Source organism: Nycticebus coucang, chromosome 15, assembly GCF_027406575.1.
Source record: "Nycticebus coucang isolate mNycCou1 chromosome 15, mNycCou1.pri, whole genome shotgun sequence".
Taxonomy (NCBI): domain Eukaryota; kingdom Metazoa; phylum Chordata; class Mammalia; order Primates; family Lorisidae; genus Nycticebus; species Nycticebus coucang.
In genome coordinates, this window is record NC_069794.1 from 13,178,225 (window position 1) to 13,199,204 (window position 20,980).

General features: G+C 41.4%; 1 protein-coding gene across 21 annotated transcripts in view; it reads left to right on the forward strand.

Moving 5' to 3' along the window:
* The window catches only part of DOCK9 (dedicator of cytokinesis 9), a 288,860-nt gene that overhangs the window by 117,564 nt on the left and 150,316 nt on the right, over positions 1-20,980 (forward strand). For all 21 annotated transcript variants that reach the window (XM_053563270.1, XM_053563264.1, XM_053563279.1 and 18 more), the window contains exons 2-3: positions 2,978-3,094; positions 20,641-20,730. In XM_053563270.1, the coding sequence (XP_053419245.1) occupies positions 2,978-3,094; positions 20,641-20,730 (207 nt within the window). The remainder of the gene's footprint in view (positions 1-2,977; positions 3,095-20,640; positions 20,731-20,980) is intronic.

A 20,980-nucleotide genomic window follows, 5' to 3' on the forward strand; every position in this document is an offset into this window, starting at 1 on the left:
CCTCCAAGATACCTTTAAGCAATAATTCATCTAATTAACAAAGCATTATTTGGTGTGCTAGATAGGCAGAACTGACTTACAAATATTCTTATTATTAAGTCTTTTAAGCAGCTAAGTTTAGTTAAATAGATGAGAAATAATCATTGGATACATTTAAGGGTCACATATAAACATGGAAAATGAACATAAAGCATTATTAAATTGATGAAGGGATTAATTGTTGAGGGCTAAGGACAACTTTAAAGCACTAGTCAGCAAACGATGTCCTCGGGCCAAGTCTGGCTATTGCTTGTTTTTGTGACTAAAGTTTTATCGTAACGCCACTCTGCCCATTTGGTTGCTCTCAGGCCTGGTTGGAGGTTGTGGCTGTGGCTTAATGGGATGGTGGTGAAGCTTGCTGAGTGGGGCGTCCCTGCCCGTGCTTATGTGGCAGACACTTTGTAAGCCAGCCATTCTGCAATATTTGTCCATGTGATCTCTTTGTTAATGGGATTTTAGAAAGCTGTGTGCATATTTGGGCTTTATTAGGAATATGGGCATCGTTTGTAAGGAAAATGTTATAAATCATCCATTCATTTTGCCAGTAAGCATTTATTCACTGGTTACCACATGCAGTGTGGCAAACAAATGATTTTTTAAACATTGAATTAAAATATTTTGGAAATATTTTTATTTTTTGTGGCAATTCTTATTTACAAAATAATTACTTTGGGCTGGGTGTGATGGCTCACGCCTGTAATCCTAGCACTCTGGGAGGCCGAGACCAGTGGATTCCTAGAGCTCACGAATTCAAGACCAACCTAAGCAAGAGTGAGACCCCGTCTCTAAAAAATAGCTGTGAGTTGTGGCAGGCACTTGTAGTTCCAGCTACTTGGGAGGCAGAGGCAAGTGAATTGGTTGAGCCCAGGAGTTGAGGTTGCTGTCAGCTATAATACCAGGGCACTCTACCCAGAGCGACAAAGTGAAACTCTGTCTCAAAACAAAAACAAAATAATTACTTTGTATAAATCTTTTCTTGCCTTTTGTGAATGTAAAAACAGCTTAACATTACAGACTTTTATAGGACTTATACTTTCACTATTAAATATTTCTTAGACTTTCAGTCTGTGGCTTTATTTTTTGATTTTGCATATTTTAGTTCCTGTCTATAGCACATATTTTACTTAATGACAATAATTGTACTGTTGTTGTAGGTATTTTTTTTAGCATGTCAAAACATCTTTGTGGACTCCAGTTAAATATGAGCATTTGTACCTATATTAGACAGAGCAGGCCTACTGCCACAGCAGACAGCTCTGCAGTCTCAGTGGCTGAGGCTGAGCACCATAGAGGTTTCATGCTTGCTCCCTGGATATTTCATGCTTATTTTAAGCAGGCAGCCTCTGCAGGGTGATCCAGGATGCGGAACCCCTTTGTCTATGAGCTCCATCTTCTCCTCAGGCCTCCCAGTCCCCTGCTGGATCCTTTGTGTATGGCTGGCATAGGACAGTAGCAGGAGGGTCAGGTGAGGCAGTGGCTACATCCTTTCTGCTCATATGTCATTGGTTAGGAGACCTCATGTGGGTATACAGGGCCATGGGGAGGTGGGGGAAATGTGTCTCCTTGTACTAAGAAGAAAAGGAGTCAGGGCTTGGTGCCCGTAGCTCAGTGCAGGCCACATATACTGGGGCTGGCGGGTTCAAACCTGGCCCAGGCCTGCAAAACAACAATTATAGCAAAAAAATAGCCAGGCGTTGTGGTGGGTGCCTGTAGTCCCAGCTACTTGGAAGGCTGAGGCAAGAGAATCGCTTAAGCCCAAAAGTTTGAGCTTGCTGTGAGCTGTGTTGCCATGGTACTATACCAAGGGCGACATAGTGAGAATCTGTCTCAAAAAAAAAAAAAGTAAAGGAAAGGAGTCAGGTTTGGGGAACACATAGCAGCCTTGGTCACAGTTATCTACTTAGATGCCACATACCAGGTGTCTTTAATATAGAGGGCTGTTGAAAAGTAGCCATTGTTAAAACTGTACTTCATATTACACGGCTGGTTACTTTCTGGACATCTGTCGTAGCTGCCATATATAAATTGTCATTTTAAATATATATAGCATTTCTTGAGATTGTATCAGATGATTTTTCAATTAACAGTTTCAGAAATAATCTTATAGTAACTACTGATGTAATGGACTTGGTTACTTCTGATAACACCCTATGTATATGTCCAATTTTAGCATTTGGCATGCTGCTCTAAAGTTAGCTGAATATGTATCTTTATCCCCAACCTGTAGCCCAGTGGTGCCTTGCATGTGTAAAGTGATCCATAAATAGGCGGCAATAATGGACAACAGATTTTAACCAAAAAGACTAACTTTGGAAATTGCTAGAAAAGGCGTGTTCTCCACTTCCTGCCCTTGCCTTCTACTCGGTGTGTGTTAGTGACAGACAACCCCGTCTTCTGGAGTGTACCTGTAAGCTCCTCTCCTCTGCTTGCCTGATTTTGGTTCATCTCATTCTTTTTCTATGTTTAGATGCTACGTATGTAAGTATAGATACTTTGTGATGGACAGGGATATTTTGAGACTCAGAGAAGTGTTCTGTGTAGTCTTATATGAAATAATGATGCATTTAGGCCCTGGGCCAAGAGGGGATGGTGTCATGGCTGGAGCTATTCTGGGCATTTAATGTTGACTTCCAGGTCATGGCTGGACCAGGTCAGAATAGGTCTGGCAGACCCTACACCTTGAAAGGGGACAGGTGTAGTTAGGGTGACCTGGGAAATGACTGGAAACTGCACCAGAGTTCAGTGCATCAATATAGACAGGATTCCATGAAGCATCTTTTGTCCCTTTGAAAATTTTTATTTTTATTTTTGTCTACTTTCTAATAGCAAAACTACCATAGTATAATGGTAGAAAATACAAAACAGTAGAATGTCTTAAGCCCTTTAATCCTAGGAAATTGCATTTGTTTATAAGAATGTTTCACTTTTTGCCTTGCAGGCAAAGCCAAAGCTAATTGAGCCATTAGATTATGAAAATGTCATTGTCCAGAAGAAGACTCAGATCCTGAATGACTGTTTAAGGGAGATGCTGCTGTTCCCTTATGATGACTTTCAGGTAAATAACTTTACATTTCTCTCAACAGAACCATGTACTTGGTCTTTACAAACAGTGTTTTTCTGTTTATTGAAGTATTGTTTGGTTAGTTTGTGATTTTTAAAGGTAAAAATAACAAGATGTTATTTAAGAGAAAAAGTTATGTCATTATATTTTTTCGAGCATTCCTTCATGAATTGTTCATTTTTAATGGTATTAACTTTGCATGTTAATTATATACTTGCAAAAATGTGTGTATGTTTTATCTAGAATAAAACTGTTATACTTTGAGCTGATTTGGTGGGTGCAGTTGCCCCTTGTGTTGTAGGAGATTCGTTTAGATTTAAATTTTGGTTTAGGCGGTTTGGTTGTGCACCATAGGGCCTTAAGGCTGGGCTTTGCTGGGAAGCAGTGGGGGTTTATGTTGTGCATTCTCCTGGATGGTACTTTGGGAGGCCCCACTGAGAGGCCCTAAAGTGTATGTGGGCTCCCATTGTAGGGCTCGGGGTTAGCCAAGGAATGTCATGACATCACTCCCTGGTGTCACGTAGGTGCTTTCCTTGAGGAATGTGGAGGACTCAGCACAACTCTTTATGTGAGCCATTGTCCACAGAGTTGAAGTCTTTCAGGCTATGGCCTGTGACTGAGTAACCAAGAAACTGAGACTAGAGAGTAGGGAGAGAAACATTCTTTCTCCTGGAAACCCAGTGGTGTTGGATTCCTGGCAACCTAGAATCACCTCGGTGTATTTAGAGGTTCTGGTTACTTCCCTTGGTGCCCTGGGACCAGTGCTGTCTTCCTTGTTCTCCACCTTAGTGCTCGAACGCGGACATTTCTCTGCCTGATGCTGTTTCCATCTAAGCCCTGTCTTCTGTGAACTGATCTGCCTTATTTATTAAGCTTCATTGATCTTCATTGTTCAGTTTAAAAGGTACTGCATACTTATAGAAAAAGATAAATGGCAGACAAATATTGGAATAATTGACGTTATAATTTCCTTCTCACCACCTTTCTAATCCTACTCCCTAAGACATAACCTTTTCCATACGGTTCTGTGTATATTGAATTGTCTTTAGAAACTTCCATGTTTACAATAATTATAATCCTTGAAGTTAGTTTTGCCCTATCAAATGTAAGAGACTCCAGTTAACAACAGAGGTGAGAATTAGCACAGATGTTCACTCTTTCTGATTTGTTAGAAATGTATGGGCAGAAAAATGATTATTCTTTACATCTTCTTTCCTAAAAAGAAGGAATAGCATGGGAATGAAATTGACTGTTAGTGTGATGTTGCTGTGAGGATACGTTGCACCTGGCAAATGGACTCTAATCATGCCCCCCAAATACCATGCTTTGAAAACTTCATTACACGAACAGACTACACAGGAAAGGACAGATAAATGGGAACCTCAGAATAATACCTTTTGCCTGTGGTTTGGCAACAAATGAGAAACATCAAATGATTATAAATTTTCCTCCATGCTGACAAGTTTTTTCTGTAATATTCTCTGAGGAAACTAAAGGTTATTTCAAGTTTCTCTGATCATGAAATGTATGTTCTTGATGTTAGAGCAACAAAGTTGTTTTTTTTTTTTTTTTTTCCTTTTGAGTTTGTAACCCATGATATAAAGTCAAATCAGGTCTGAGACAGAATTGCTTAAGAAACAAACCAAATAACCAAGATGCATTAATTTAGTATCATCTTTTACTCCAAGGACAGGATACCTGGATGTTTAAGCAATTATAGAATCAGATAATCGAAACTTTGAGAAAAACCCCTTTGTCCCTTTTTCCTGTAACTACTTCCCTGGTGATACCAGACACATGTATTTTAGGAAAGGCAAAGAATTCACTGACATTTTGCTGGTCATGAAAGAATGAGCAAAAGTTATATTCTGTTTGGGAGGTTTTCCAAAGATTAAGGAGTTTGAATTTCAGCTTTGATCCCTATTATAGGAATTGTGAGGGCTCCAGTTGAGTTTGGGTTCCATTATTAGAGATATACATATACATATACATATATATATATAAAATTCCACTTTCTCATCAGTAAGGCCATTACTGTGCTTTCTTGCTAAATTTTCTTGGTGATGTTATTAACTCTCTTATCAGCTAAATGAGTAAAATGTCTTAGCAATGCCACAGACTCCTCCTTTCTGTCTCTGCCTTCTTAGAATAAGAGCAGAATTAGCATTATATTATTAGTGGCAGGGAAAAAATTATCTCAGGGGAGAATATTCTTTTCATATGGAAAAATGATAGCAAGTGGGCTAGGAAATAGTAAGCACAGTACATGCTGAGGGGAGAGGAGATTTCCTGGGCTTAAATATAAGTGTAGAGGGAGATGATAAGTTCATACATTTCTCAGCCGGGCACTTGCTGGTCTGAGCCCTTACTGATCAGATCCAAGGACAGCTGGATGCTCTCTGAAAATGAGTTGTATGGAAAAAAGATTTATTGGTTAGATATATTTGCCTAAGGATGGGAGAAGAGTGTTGACAATAAAAAAGAGAGAGCGATAAAGTAAATGTAGGTTTAAAACAGTCAAAATGATGGTTCCCAACTCTTAGAATATTTACGAAGTAAAGGATTATCTGCCATGGCCAGAGATAGGAATGTCACGGGAAATGCAGCCATCGTTAGCTGATGGCTCTTCTTTTTTCAGACTCAGACCTTTGTGCCTTGGGGTCTATCTATGTCATGGCTCCTGTGCCAGCAGTGTCTCCTCTCCTCGAGCTATCTCACTCTTTAGAGGTCACTTGAAACCTCACAACCCCTGAAACTATTTAAGTCCATTCTCTTAATCCTTCTGCTACTGGTTTTCCCATTCTGTTAATCCCTCTCTTACTCCCCTTCTACACTGGACGCTCTCTGTCCACACTGAACACATCCTTATGTTGTCTCAACTGCTTTTTGTGCGTTTTGTGTTCAAGTGTCATCCGAGGCCGTGGTCCTGAAGAGGGCTCAGCGCTGCGTTTACATGACTGCCCACCCACCTCCATGTGCATGTAATCCCTGGCACTCTGGGTCCTAGAATACCTGTCCCTTCATTACAGATTAGTAAAATTATTATGAATTTAGGTTACTTTTCTTTGATTCATGAAGTGAATATTAACACCCTTTGTCACATGTGGAAGTTTCAGTGACTAGATTTGTAAAAGTGTCTGCCAGATCCATGATTTGGTTTGGTGGAAATTAGATCATTTCAGAAATTAAAAAATATAGGTGAAACATGGTCGGAAGTATAGTATACCTCCTAGTGATTAATGAACCTTTGTTGTTCTTAAAATTTTGTGGCCCTACCAAGTTTACTAGCCATAAGTCTGAGAACTTACTTTTCCATGAGCAAAATTATAGGTAAACTGTTAACAGGCAATTAGATTAATGTTTTAGATCAAGCAACGTTAAGTCAACTGGCTTCTTAAGAAATGACAGATCTTTGTAAAACTGGAAGTAATCTTCGGGACTCCTCCCTTTCCTTTCAGAGACACAAATTTGGGGCTGACTATTGATTTCCACTCACGATCTCCTTCAAGTGGATGTCCTTTACAGATGATTCTGTTGGTGGTGACGTTCTTAACGGTGGAGATGAACCCACTGAATCTTCAACTGGCTTTTAAGCTGCTTCTGTCCTGACACAACTTACTAATGTTTGTGCCATTATGTAAAGTGACAGACTATGTAAAAAGCAGCAGACAGTAAAAAAGGATGTTGGGAGGCAACTTACGGATACTATTCATATTTAATAAAAATTAGACTTTGGTGTCTAGTATAAACAAGGGACAGTGTGTGTATAGAACAGTGGTTCTCAACCTTAATAATGCCGCGATGTATTTTCATTTTCACAAAGGGGTCGCAACCCACAGGTTGAGAACTGCTGGCTGTAGAAGGATAAAAACAGCATATTGGATTGACTTTGGGTGTATGCCCAAAAGACTTGAAGGCAGGGATTAAAGACATACTTGCTTGTACACTGATGTTCATGGCGGCACTAGTCACAGTAGAAGCAACCCAAATATCCATCGCGGGACAAAAAGATAAAATGTGGTTTTTGTATACAACGGAGTATGTTAAAACATGGATGGACCTTGAGGACATTATGAAATAATGTCATGAAATAACCCGGTCAGAAAAGGACAGATACTGTGTGATTCCACTTATGTGAGGCCCCTAAAGTAATCAAATTCCGAGAGACAGAAAATAGAATGGTGGGTGCCAGGGGCTGGGGGGTGGCAATGGGGAGAGAGTGTTTAATGGATACGGAGATTTAGTTTGGGAAGACGAAGAGTTCTGGAGATGGATGGTAGAGAAGTCTGAGCAGTGAGAATGCACTTAATGCCATTGAACTGTACACTTAAAAATGGTTAATATGGCAAATTTTATGTTTTTCTTTTTTTTTTTTTTTTTTTGTGGTTTTTTGACCGGGACTAGGTTTGAACCCGCCACCTCCGGCATATGGGACCGGCGCCCTACTCCTTGAGCCACAGGTGCTGCCGGCAAATTTTATGTTTTATGTATTTTGCCACAATTAAAAGAGCTTGTCATTTTAGGATTTCTGTGCTGTATTTATGGGTGTGAAACTTGTAGAACCAAGTGCAAAGTCAGGGTGAGGAATGACTCTTCAGGTGCTTTTCCTACTGATACTTGTGGTATGTTACCAACATCAGTGTCTGAGCAAGACAGTTTGAAAGGAAGGATGGAAATACAGAGTAAAGATGATTTAAAATTTGAGAATCCTAGAAATTTTTCTTTTTGAAATGTTAAAATGCGGGAGAATCCTAGACCATTTTCAACACTGCGTAGAAAAATGTGGTTGCTCCATTTCTCTTTCAATAACATCCTGATGTTGATTTTTCCTCTGGTTCTTTTCCTCTTCTGCTTACATGAGACTGATAATCATCTACAAACCATTGACCTGGGGAGGAAGCCAAGCCCTGCTACTTACAAAGGCCTGGAAGCCACTGATCTCACTTCCCATCTGTCCTTTTGAAAAGAAAATATTTTTTTCTTCCTGGCATTTTGTCCTTACTTTTTTATTATATGCTTCCCCCTGCCTCCCCGTTCCCCCTGGAAAAAAAAAAAAACCCTCAATACTTTGTTTTTGGCTTTTTATTGACAAGTGTTCTTTTTATAAATTGTGCGAAAATTTTATCAGCCATAATTCGGTGGCCAACAGTGTAACTTTCCACGAACATTGTGGTTTCTGGGATAGTAAATCATGTACATGATTGGACCTACCTAAAAAAATCTGGATAAATAATATTTCTGAATTAACATTGGTCAGACCTTCAAGAGATGAGAATTTTAATTCTAGTTCAAGTAATGCCTTTTACAGAAAACAGTGACCAATATTTTTTAATCAAATATTCCTTAAAAAGAAAAGCTTAATTTTCAGACAGCACTGATCAAAAATTAATATAAGTTAAATATTTATTTATTTATATATTTATAATTTATTTAACTTATATTTATACTACTTGTAAAAGGGCTCAGTTTCATAAAATGCTTGGGAGTATAAATATAAGATAGGATCTCTGCTTTCAAACCGCTTAAAACTTAGGGGAGATAAAGCCATGTGTTAATAATAATCAGGAGTCTGTGACCAGTGTCATTATATAAATCAAGTACAGCAGGAATCTGTTTTAGGAATATTAGGTTTGAGAGCTTAGTGGGACAACATCCAGGTGCTGGCAGCCCTTTCAGTGGCTGGAAACGCAGTGCAAGTCCACCCTAAGACAGAAGTCGGGTTGAAGAGAAAGATCTGGACCCACCCACAGAAATGTGAGATAAGAACCAAATAGGCCAGGAGCCCTATAGTGCTCCATGGGGCCTGAAGTCCAGGGGAGCACCTGCTGGGTGTTGGGGAGCAGAGACAGAAAGTTAGGATAAGAACTGGTTAACAGTAGGGTTGAGGCAGCAAGGGAGAGTTTGAAGAGGGCTGGCAGAGAGGGCAATCACATACCACTGCTGGGGCTGTCCAGAGATGGGGTGGTAGAGCTGGTAACTAGCCAAGGCTAAAGAAGTGAGTGGAAAGACAGAGATTAGAGCAAAACAGGAGAGAGAAGGAATCTGGATGCCCAGAAAAATGGCAAGGTCTGTGACGGAGGTTTTATAGGATCGGGAAAACACAAGCTAAGGAGGGGAGCCCAGGAATGGAGGTGCATAGTAATACAGGGCTGCATTTCGAAGCAAGGCTCTTTAGGGAGTGTCTGTGGGGATGGAATTAGGGTCTCTGGGGAATTTAGGACAGAGAGATGCTGCTATCTTTGAACAGCAAGGACAAGTTGTATATTAAGAAATTTAGAGGTGGATTGGGCTGAGGGAGCTCTTGTCAGGCTGGTTTGGGGGACAGGTGCAGCTTGGAAGAGGGAGGAGGGTCTGGAAGGCAGGCTGTGGGGAATGTGAGGGGAGGGCGTGACAGCAAGTGTCATCAGCTAGTTCTCCCATTGCTGTGACCTGTGTCTGTCTATCTGGCTTGGATTAATTGTTAGAGACCCCTCTTTGCCCCTTCCAGTCTGTCCTAATAGAGTAGCCAGAGTGACTGTTCAAAAGAGTAAAGGCCTGACAGGAGCCGAAGGGTCTCCTCCTCAACTCCCTGGCCTTCTCCAAGCCCATATCCCGTTCTCTCCACTCCAGCCACGCTGGCCTGCTCCAGGTCCTCTGCCCCTGCAGGTTCTTTACCCAGCTTTCCCTCCATCCTACAAGCCTTTCTCCACCTCATACCTTCTCAGTGAGGCCTTACCGACTGCTACACTTCTTGTCCCCCTTGGCGTTCCTAATCCTCTTCACTTTGCTCTGATGTATTCTTGTCCCTCTTCCTCATATCAGCTGCTAACATTTGTATGTTTTCTGGTTTGTTCATGTCTACTCCAGGAGGCAGGGATCTTAGCTTTTGAGCACATAGAACATGGGGCAGGTTTTCAAAAAAATATTCTTGAATTAAATGAACAGATGAATTACCAACCAAGAGTGGGCTCCCTCTACCTAAGATTTTGATGAAAACAGTCAGCCTTATTGTGTCCTGCCTGGATTTGAGTAGCCTCGAGTCAACAATACCCTTGAGAGTGTGCATGAGGTCCAAAGGGGAAAAATTCAGGAAGTTCAGTGACCTCTCCTGATGTCAGAAGTTCTTGAATCAGATTGCCTGCCCCATCTGCTTAGCATTTCATCTGCTGTGCATAATCTCTGCTCCATAGTGTTGGAAATAAGACTTTGGATGACAGCCCAGGAGCTAAAATGCTGCTCTGACAAGACCAGCATGGTGCTGATAAACTCACTGAGGGATCTGAGTGACATTATCCTTAGTGAACAAGTGAAACCTTATACACACATGATGGTTGTCTCTGGAGGGAACATGCCTGTGAGGGCAAGTCCTAAAGGACATACATATATACAGTCATGTGCCACATAATGACCTTTAGGTCAACGACAGACTACATATAAGATAGTGGTTTCATAAAATTATAATACTGTATCTTACTATCCTTTTTCCATGTTTAGGTAGGTCTAGATACACAAATACTTGTCTCTGTGTCAACAGTTGCTTCCCATATTCAGTACAGTAACCTGCAGAACCGGTTTGTAGCTTAGAGGCAATAGAACCTCCTGCGCAGCCAGGGTGTATGCGTACGTACACAGTGGGCTGTTCCATCTAGGTTTATGTCAGTGCACCCTGTGAAGTTCTCACAAGGACGAAATGGCTCAAGGACACATTTCTCAGACTGTGTCCCCGTCATTAAGGGGCACATGACAATAATGGACATGTTTTAACTTGAAAAGTATTCACTATGTTAGGTGTTTGCACTAAAGTATGGTTCTTTTAACAACTAAAATTGCATTCTGAAGAGAGACAACCAGAGGCACAACAGGAAAACAAAAGAAACTACACTTGCTTCACCTCCTCAAGGTAACTGTTACTGAATAAAATGCAAATGAGAGGGACAGTGGTGCTCTGGACGTTAGAGGTAGTTGCAGGAGTCAAGATTTAGTCATTTGTCCACAAGAGTTTTAGCCTCTAGTGCATCTCTTAACTATTGTGGTCCTTTGGTAAGTGATAAACCTTACTAAAACTTAATCTGTAATTTGGAGATGGTGAGTTTGGATTCCCACAGATGTGTGAGAATCCTGATACCGCAGTCCAGGAGAGCCCTTTGCACACCCTGTAGGGTGCCTTGCAAGTAATAGAGAGGAAGCTGGCTTACTAGGAAGGTTAAACTCTCTCCCCTCTCCCACAGGTAACATCATTTTATTTTTGAAGGTAGCAGGGGAGTAATATAATGTGGAGCAAGCTGAGCCCCTTATTCCTGATTTTCTGGGTATCTCTCCTGTCCTCAGTTGCACAATAGTACTTAGGAAGTGATTTAAAACTTTTCGTTTTTATAAAACGAAATCAAACATAAACCAAAAGAAAGATTAAAAAAAAAAAACCTCTTTAAAAATGTACTTAATTGATAAAGTCTAGTCATTAAGGGTTTGACACTGCCTTTGAACAGATAATTATGAGCTATATGATTTGGGGGATTTGAGGAGGTAGCAGAATGAAATTTTTGTAACTCTCAAAGGTCTACTGAAATACGACTTGTCAGGACAGAGGACATTATTTGCAGGCAGAAGCTCCCTAAAGTCTCACTAGTTGCTGAGACACTATCTCTTTTGGAACCCCCTGTGATCTCACAACTAAATTATGCAATCGCCGTTTTAAAATCCCCAGCAAACACATACCTTGTGCCAGGTCATCCTGGGTATTGGAGAAGCACAGATGAATAACACAGTCAGACTCTCAAGTCTACCAGGAGATGCAGAAGTGTTTTTGAGTATATCAGCAGACTGGCACTTATGCTAATGAGGGCCATGAGCTGTAGGAAGCCTGGGTCAGTCTGGGCCACTCTGCAGCTGGTGAGAGGGCCTGGTGCATTAGGTCAGGCTGAGAAGTTTGGATTTTGTTCTGGTGACAACAAGGAGTCAGTTGAAGAATTTAAGCTGAGGCATGATGCTGTCAGACGGGAGTTTTAGCTAGATGCCTGTCAGCTGTGCAGAGAATAGGTAAGAGGTATGGTGGATGCCTCGCTGTGGTTTATGTAAGGTCAGCGACATCACCCAGAGTGGAGGGCAGCTCTGTTGAACAGAGAAAGACAGTGAAGGTGGAAGGATGCTCAGGACCCTGTGAAAAGGAGCAGTTAGACAGTGGTTTTCAACCTTCCTAATGCCTCAACCCTTTAATATAGTTCTTCATGTTGTGGTGACCCCCAACCATAAAATTATTTTCATTGCTACTTCGTAACTGTAATTTTGCTACTGTTATGAATTGTAATGTAAATATTTATTCAGGAGACCCCCAAAGGGGTCACAACCCACAGATTGAGAACCGCTGAGTTAGGGGCAGAGAGACCCACACACCCTCCAAAAGGATGGGTTTGCAGCCTCTTTGTTGGGGAGAGGGTCAGGCTCAGTAAGTCCACGAGAAATGTACACTTCTCTGCCCATATCCGTGTTCAGCCCTTGTAATGTTTGACTTCATTCCTCGGGAGTTGTCTTTCATGAAATCCCTCCCAGAAGCCTCAGTGGAATTCCTTCTCCAGACCTTTGTCTTTTCTTATACTTGGTTCCTTTCTTTAATTATTAGCAAATCAAACATTGAGAATCCTCAGGCAATTGCCTCCCTGAAAATGGAAGTCGTGTGATGTTAGTGGAACGCTGTGGGTTAGCCTCCGGGACATGAACTGTGGGGTAAAATGTAGGGAGCTCCCTGTGTGAATTCTGGTTTCCAGCCTAGCTTGGTGCTGAATCCTCCCTAAAAGCAAGTGATATGCTCTGAAATAAATGCATCTACCAGACGCTTGGAAGGGTTCCATCCCTGCTGTGCTCAGTTCAGTTGCAGTAGAGTCCCCAGAGCTGTCTAATAGTAATGTTTAATGCCTTGCTGGACACAAAACATTAAACATACAGACCAGGGCACCCAAGTGGGGTTTCCAGCAGACATCAGAGGGACGCAGCTCTACAGAGACATCAACACTGTGCCATTTGGCTCAGATATGGAGTCCCAGGGAGGGAGCAGCTGGAAGCCATCTGTCTAGCAGGGAGTCCTTCGAAACAAGAGATAACTTTAGAACGTTGATGTGGACCCCGTCCATTTGGCCCAGAGAGCACAGTAAAAATTCACCCTATGGCTTACTCACTGAGGGAAGTCAACCTGAAGAGCTCTATCTCTCTGCGGCCTCCTGGGCTTTGCTTTTGGGCTGCATCCATGTCCCTCCCTATACTGAGTCCTGCACCCCTGACTTGTAACCCTACCCAAGAGCTGCTCTTCCCCCAGCAGATTAAAGTACTACTGCCCTGACAAATGCATAGTGTCCTCAGAAGAGATGGTTCTGCTAACTAGAGGAAAACAAAACACAAAATAAACACAAGTTTGGGGTGCTTTATGTGAGAGGGGAGGTGTTGACTGCTCCACATTTTAGCCTAAGGGTAGGTTGGAATTGACTGGGCTCCAGACCTGGTGAGCTTCTCTGTCCAGCAGGTGATCAGCATGGACCAGGGGTCCTGTTCACTCTGCCTTCAGGTCATCCCCAATCTTCAGGACCCTAGGTACCTGAAAGTTGCCCTTCACGCTGGCCTCGCTGCAGTCCTGTGCTCACTAACCATTACCTTGTGAAGAAAAGCATCCCTCTCTTCTGACTCAGGGTCTCCTCTGAGCTGTGTGGCCCTGCCTGTCCTTGGGGTTGTCTCCTAAGGACTCTGTTCAAGGACTGCCATATACTCCCTACCTCTTCCTGCTTAAAAGCCTACACTTCAGTTCCGGCTGTATGGTGTTTGTTTTTCTGTCTTAGGGAGGATGGTTTGAATTGTAGAGAGCAGGAGATACTTTGTCATTGGGCCTAGCCCCTGGCTCAGGTTACAGCCCACCCACTTCTCTGGATATTGTCTTTAGCTCCTTGTTCTTTCTGGCCCCACGGGAAGGGAGGGCCCATTGTTTTCACTCTTTTAATTAAAACCTTATGAAATAAAATATGGTATTTTAAATACCCACTGGATATGCATACTTACCACCAGGAATTAAGAGGGTTGTTTTGTTCTTGTTTAATGCTCGTCATAGAGTGATGAGTAAAAAAATCCAGTGCCCAATGAGTTGAGAGGGTTAGAAAAAATGTTTTAAAAGTCCTTGTCTTTGTCAGTATTCACTTTAACTTAAATCTAAATGGTGAATTTTCCCTCCTTTTAATTAAACAGTTCCTTCCATTAAGAAAAATAATGGGGGGAGCGGCGGCGCCTGTGGCTCAAAGGAGTAGGGCGCCAGCCCCATATGGCGGGTTCAAGTCCCGCCTTGACCAAAAATTGCAAAAAAAAAGAAAGAAAAATGGGGTAAAACAACCATAAATCAAAGCAAATAGAGTACTCATCTTTTTTTTTCCTGCGTTTTTTTTATGCTTTATTTTTTCACAAAGCAATTCCCAGCTCTGATAAATCATTTGAGAGGAATATACTTAGAGAATTCCTTGGTCACAGAATTGTAGAATTTTTAAACCAGAAAGGAAACCGAAAGATCCTAGAAGACTCTTATCTTAGGGACACAGCAAGTTCAAACTTCCCTAAGATTACACAGCTAATTAGAGGCAGAGCTCAGACCAGGACTCAGGTTTCTTGGCTTTCAACTCAAAACTCTTTCCAGTATCACTGCTCAGATTCTTTCTCAGAAGTTTAATGAAATGATTTCTGCACATTTCTAGTGGTTTTGAACATGAGCTTCTCAGTGTCCCCAGCTTCAGTGGGGTCAGGGCGGGTGCTGGCTGCCACCGGTGGAGGCCAGACTGAGCCTGCGCCAGGGTGGGGCCAGGAATTTAGTTAGAAGAGAGGGATTCTGAGTGTAAGCTGGAGTTGCAGCAGGCAGTCCAGTGTTTGGAGGGAATCATTTCAACTGAGAGGAAAAGAAATGTTTTAATAAAGAGGATTTATGAGAAATTTATCATTCCAAAGTAGTCTTGGAGACAATTGTAAATTTTAGTCCTTGTCTTTGAGTCTGGAGGCAACTCTGTACTTTTTCAACTCTTATAAAAAAACAAAAAAAAAAAAAAAAAAAAAAGAAAAGTCTTGTAAAGATTGACCTGGAGTCCTCAGATATCTGTGCATCCTTATGCTTCTCTGCCCTTTTCCATTTATACCTGTGGTTTTGTGGAACTTCTCTTAAGACTCCTGTTCATACTTGGCCAAGGAAACTAAGGATTCCTGGGTGTCCCAGACCACATGTGTTTAACTTAAGTAACAGTACTCACAGAAAAGAAATTAGATGCTACCCTAACAGCTAAGAGAAGGTTTTTATTTTTTATGCTGTGAGATTTCTCTCCCAGTGGTTGTCTGAGATGTGAGCAGTGTCTAGGTTTGATTTTCAGATCCATATCACATTTCGTGGTATGAACGTTTTTTTTCCCTCCCCTTTTCAAATGTACAGCTGTCTTAGCAGAATGGAAATTTTACTTCCAAACATAGGAATGACACTGATATCGGAGTTTCCTCTTCAGTAGGTTCTTGGTCTCGGTGATTCGAAGAATGAATCCATGGACTACAGATCAATGATAAGACAGGATTTATTTACAGAAAAGAATACAAAAACACCAAAGCTCCTGGCAGAGAGAACCCAGGTTGGGGTGGGAGGGAGCACTCATGCACGCATGCGAGCTCTCTCCCTCTCTCTCTGGGCTCTTTGTCCAGGGGTATGTATAGTCGCATGGGGTCCTATGTAGTTAGATTTTGCCTGAACTGGGTAGCAAATGAATGGCTACAATGCCTTTCATTCCCAGGCCTAGGAAACGTACATGAAATTGACCAGGCCTAGGAAATGGGGGGCTGGGGAAGGGACAGGGAGGAATCCCTGTTGCCTGGCCCCTGGCAGGTGCAAGGGGAAGGAGACCTAAGGTGCTGGTATCTCCCTAGCAGTTGTCTGGCCCTTCCAACACGGCCAGGGTTGAGGCGGCAGGTGCTCTAGCTGGCTGGGGCACCACCTGTCCTATACCAACACTAGTATACCTTCTATGCCTATTTTGATGGTAACTTATATATAAGAGAGCCAAACCCATCTTTTAGCAAGAATATGATTTTAACTGATAGAGAAGTAGAAAAGAATTCTACAGCCATGAAAAACAAAATATAACTCATTGTTGAGAAGGGCTTTAGTACTGCTCTTTGAGCATAAATCTATCAGTAATTGGCTTGGACTCTGTTATAAGGTAGATAAAAGTACAGAAATTTACTGGAAATTGTTCTGGCACAAAGTAGATCATAATCTGAATGTGATTTTTTAATACACAAAATCTATGGTGAAATCAAAATACAGCCTTCAGGGCGGTGCCTGTGGCTCAGTCAGTAAGTCAAACCCGGCCCCGGCCGAACTGCAACAAAAAAATAGCCGGGCGTTGTGGCGGGCGCCTGTAGTCCCAGCTACTCGGGAGGCTGAGGCAAGAGAATCGCTTAAGCCCAGGAGTTGGAGGTTGCTGTGAGCTGTGTGATGCCATGGCACTCCACCGAGGACCATAAAGTGAAACTCTGTCTCTACAAAGAAAAAAAAAATACAGCCTTCACTTAATGCTATAGTTTTCCTTTGTCAGTTTCTATAATGGACCAGAGAACTTTTTGTAATAAAAGAGAAAAAACTTATATGCAAGTAATGGGTGGTTATTGGTAAGTTCCTATTTCCATTGGCTGTTTTATTCATTCTTTCTTAAAATATTTATTGTGTACTTAGCACGGAAATGCAAATAGATATGTCTTCTGTCTTCAGAGAAATTGATGATCTGGTAGGGAAAAGAAAGGCATTTGCCTGAAAGAGAATTTTGGATCATGGGGTCAGAGCAATCCCTGGCTATTCAGACAAGTCTCAAGGGGCAGTTTATAAGGTCAGCATGGTACAGGATCAGGTGTGAGCTTTGCTAGTCCACAGACTGGATTTGGTCATTATGACCAGAGAATTTCAGGATGTGGAGAACTGATAGCAGCCAACTCTACAAGAGAACAAGCCAGAACACCATTTTATTAACGTACATTGAGAACTAGAATTAATAAGCAGATTGTTAATACTTTCATTGGCTGTGCGTTTTCTCCCAGTAGGAAAATCTAAATGGGAAGCTTTCGTAAACCAGTGGCTTGGTGAGACTCGACTCAGAGCAGGGGCAGTCAATGGGAAGACCTTGCAAAATCCAGTAGTCCCTTCCTCCCCCCGCCCCCTTCCAGCCTGATAGATTTCAGCCTTTCTTTTTAAATAGTAATAGAGACAAAATGGCTTTAGCTGTAAGAGCCCTGTTTTCTCTCTCTCTCTTTGTCCTTCCTCCCTCCCTCCCTCCCTTCATTCCTTTTTCTTTCGACAGAGTCTTACTTTGTTGCCTTTGGCCATGGCATCACAGCTCACAGCAATCTTAAACTCTTGGGCTCAAGCAATTCTCTTGTCTCAGCCTCCCGAGTAGCTGGGACTATAGACGCCCACCACAACACCTGGCTGTTTTTAGAGACGGGGTCTCGCTCTTGCTCAGGCTGGTCTTAAACCTGTGAACTCAGGCAATCCACCCACCTATTTTTTCTATTGACCCATTCTTATGCCAGATGTGGGGTTTTAGTGTTGTTAGTTCAAGGTCAGAGGTCTAGGTAATTTCTCCTTTGACTTAGACATGTTTTTAGTTCTAGGACTTAATGGATTTTTTTGCGAAGAGTTAATCTTATTTTTTATTTATTTTGTTCATTTTATCCTAAATCTAACTCATGCTCATCCTTCACAATTTATTTTAAGCATCTTTCCCTCAGTGTACCTTTTCCCGGTGTCCTCCTATCTGCCCTGTAGGATTTAGATTCCACTACTTTTTTCTCTCAAATCAGCCCGCACATCTTTGTTCTTTTCTCTGTACCTTCTGTAGTATTAATCACACTCTAATAATTTATTTCTCCATCATGCTTTTTCATCAGACTACATTTTATTAACTTTGTGTCTCCAGTTGTTAGTTCAGTGTCTGGTAGAAGGTAAGGACCCAGTAAAGGTTTGAATGGATGGATGAAGTCATAGTTTGCTGAGATAGATCAGTAGAGTGTTTTTCATGAAGACACCGACGACTACTCTCAAGATCCAAGAGATTTTACTTTATCTTTATTTTACTTTATTTGACCTCTTTCAGGGCTTTGACTGAGTAGAAGGGTGATTGTAGAAACCAGACTGCAGCATGCTCTCTATGTTCTCACAGCTTCTGTCCTGACTCTGAACCGTAACTAGTATTTGAAATCCATTTTCATGAAGATGGTGATGTTCTTCAGGACTCTGATTTGGAGCTATTCCTAGTTTCTTTTAATGTTTTTTCAGTTACCTGTTGTTGAGTAACAAATCATCCCCAAACCTAGGAACCTAAGACAATAATTTATTATTTCTCACAATTCTAAACTCTGGTCAAGGCTGAGCTGGTGGGTCTTCTGTTTTCCTTGCTGTCTGTGGGGGCGGAATGACCCAGATGGCTTGTTTTACTCGTATTGCAGTGTATCTCACCTGGGAAGACTGGGAGGTCATGACTTGGGGGGCTGGTAGAACTTCTTTGTCTATATGTGTGGCCTCTCCATAAGGCTAGCTTGTGCTCCCTCTCACCACGGTGGTCTCAGGATAGTAGAACTTTTTATGTGGCAGTGGCTTCCAAGAAGGAGGAATTGGAAGCAGCCAGTTTTCCTAAAGGCGAGGTTTGGAATCAATGCACCACCCCTTCCACCTCATATTTTGGTCAAAGCCACCCTAAATACAAGGGGAGGAGAAATCGATTCTACCTTTTGGTGTAAAGAATGGTATACTTATATAAAGGCAGCCACCTTTGGAGATTATCCAAAACAGATCTAAAATTATATAGTTCAAGAAACACATGTGTATGTACCTGGATATGTACTAAAGAAACATACCCAATTTAGCTTATTTGGATGAAGTGTCAGGGATAAAATGGGCTTTGATCAGAAAACTGCGTTGTCAAAATCAAAGTTAGGAATTGATCAGTAATGATTAATGTGTAAAGTTAATTTTGAAATGAGAAACGTTATGGTATCTTATCTGTTAAAACTCAGGTATCTCTTTGTAATGATTTAAAGTTGCTTGTTTTTTCAAATGAGAACATAAAGATATTTTGATACATGAGAATCAAAAGATCTATGTTTTATTATTTTTCTTACCTCAGAAGGATATTTGGAAAAGTGTCATATAATTAAGCTATTTCATGAATATTTTAAAAGTATCGCAATTAATTTTGAAAAGACCCAGATAAGTCAAGATCAGGACATAGTAAATGGGCATATAGAATGTATGTTTTTTTTTAAGTATATAGAATTTCATTAAAAATTCTATTAAAAATCTCTTGATAAATACCTGATTCATAATAATTTTGATAGTTTATTGGCTTTGTAGCTTTTTGAATATATGGTGCTTCTCTTCCTTGATGAGGTCACCTAGCATTTCATGAGAAACAGGTGTGTATTAAAGGTCACCATTTGTTTTACTCATGAAAAAATCTAGCCCAAGGTCTTGAAAGCCCTCCCAGAGGCTGAGTGAATGAGTAATTCATCTTCCAAGAACGCTGGTGGAGAAGAGAATTCCTTCCTTCTCTACCTTTAGAATAAGGGACCTCTTTTTAAAAATAGGCTTTAAGATTACTTTCTTTTTTTTTTTTTTTTTATTGTTGGGGATTCATTGAGGGTACAATAAGCCAGTTACACTGATTACAATTGTTAGGTAAAGTCCCTCTTGCAATCATGTCTTGCCCCCATAAAGTGTGACACACACTAAGGCCCCACACCCCTCCCTCCAAAGATTACTTTCAAAGATGGATATAATGGAAGAAAATAACAAATACAGGCGAAGCGGACCCGAGAGAGAGAAAATGAAGCCAGGAAATAAAATCAAGTTATGCACAAAATACATGCCCTGTAGTTGTCCACCTGGCCTGGAGGGAAGGGAAATCACAGATTTGACTCAAAGCTGCCTCCAACCAAAAGTGCAAGAACTACTGGAACCCATGTCGTGAGATTTCCCACTTGGTAATTAGCCACAAAGAGCAACAGATACAGTTAGCAAAATGTTTCCATCTGTGCTACTTTCTGATTGTGATCCATCATCCAAGGATGATGGTCCGTGGGAGAAAAAAAACCTAGGCCATTCTTTTCTGGAAACCTGAAGTCTATTTATTGAGGTAGATGTGCTACAGCCTAAGTCATTTTATTTAAAATAACCATTTAACCTTGATGAAACAGCTGCCCTGTTCGCAGCCAGGAAGGTAGCATTCAAGGATCATAGGCTCATTTAACAATTACTGAGTGAGGACCTTTAGTGTATCTTGTTATTCCTGCTGTGAAAGGGGCCTCCCCTTGCCTCAGAGGGATCCCTGGGCCCCTGATCCAGAAAGAAGGGGGAGCAGTTACTCAACTTGGCTTTGGGACTTCAGGGTGGAATCTGTTGTGTGTCACCAGCTGGAAGGAATTGGAGGGGCTGTGTGTGGCTTAGGGGCCCTGCTGCTGGGTGTACAGGTGACTGCTTTCTTCATTTACTAAAGTCTTCCTCATGCTTTTCTTCCCAGACCGCCATCCTGAGACGTCAGGGCCGGTACATATGCTCAACAGTTCCCAGGAAGGCAGAAGAGGCAGCACAGAGCTTATTTGTTACAGAGGTAAGGCTTTCTCCTGCATGAGTTTGCAATTTAAAGTCATTTTCCTTTAACTCCCTCTTTTCCTTAAATTTCAAAATTTTCAAGAAAGTGTCAAAGAAGTAACTAAATTTTTAATGGTGGAAGTTAAAATAGAAGAATAACATGAAGTTTCTGGTGTCTGAAACTTGGACAGAAATGTCTACAGGAGTCATTTCTGACTACAGAAAATGAATTCTACAAAGTGTATCTCCTTGGCTTAAAATGAACTATA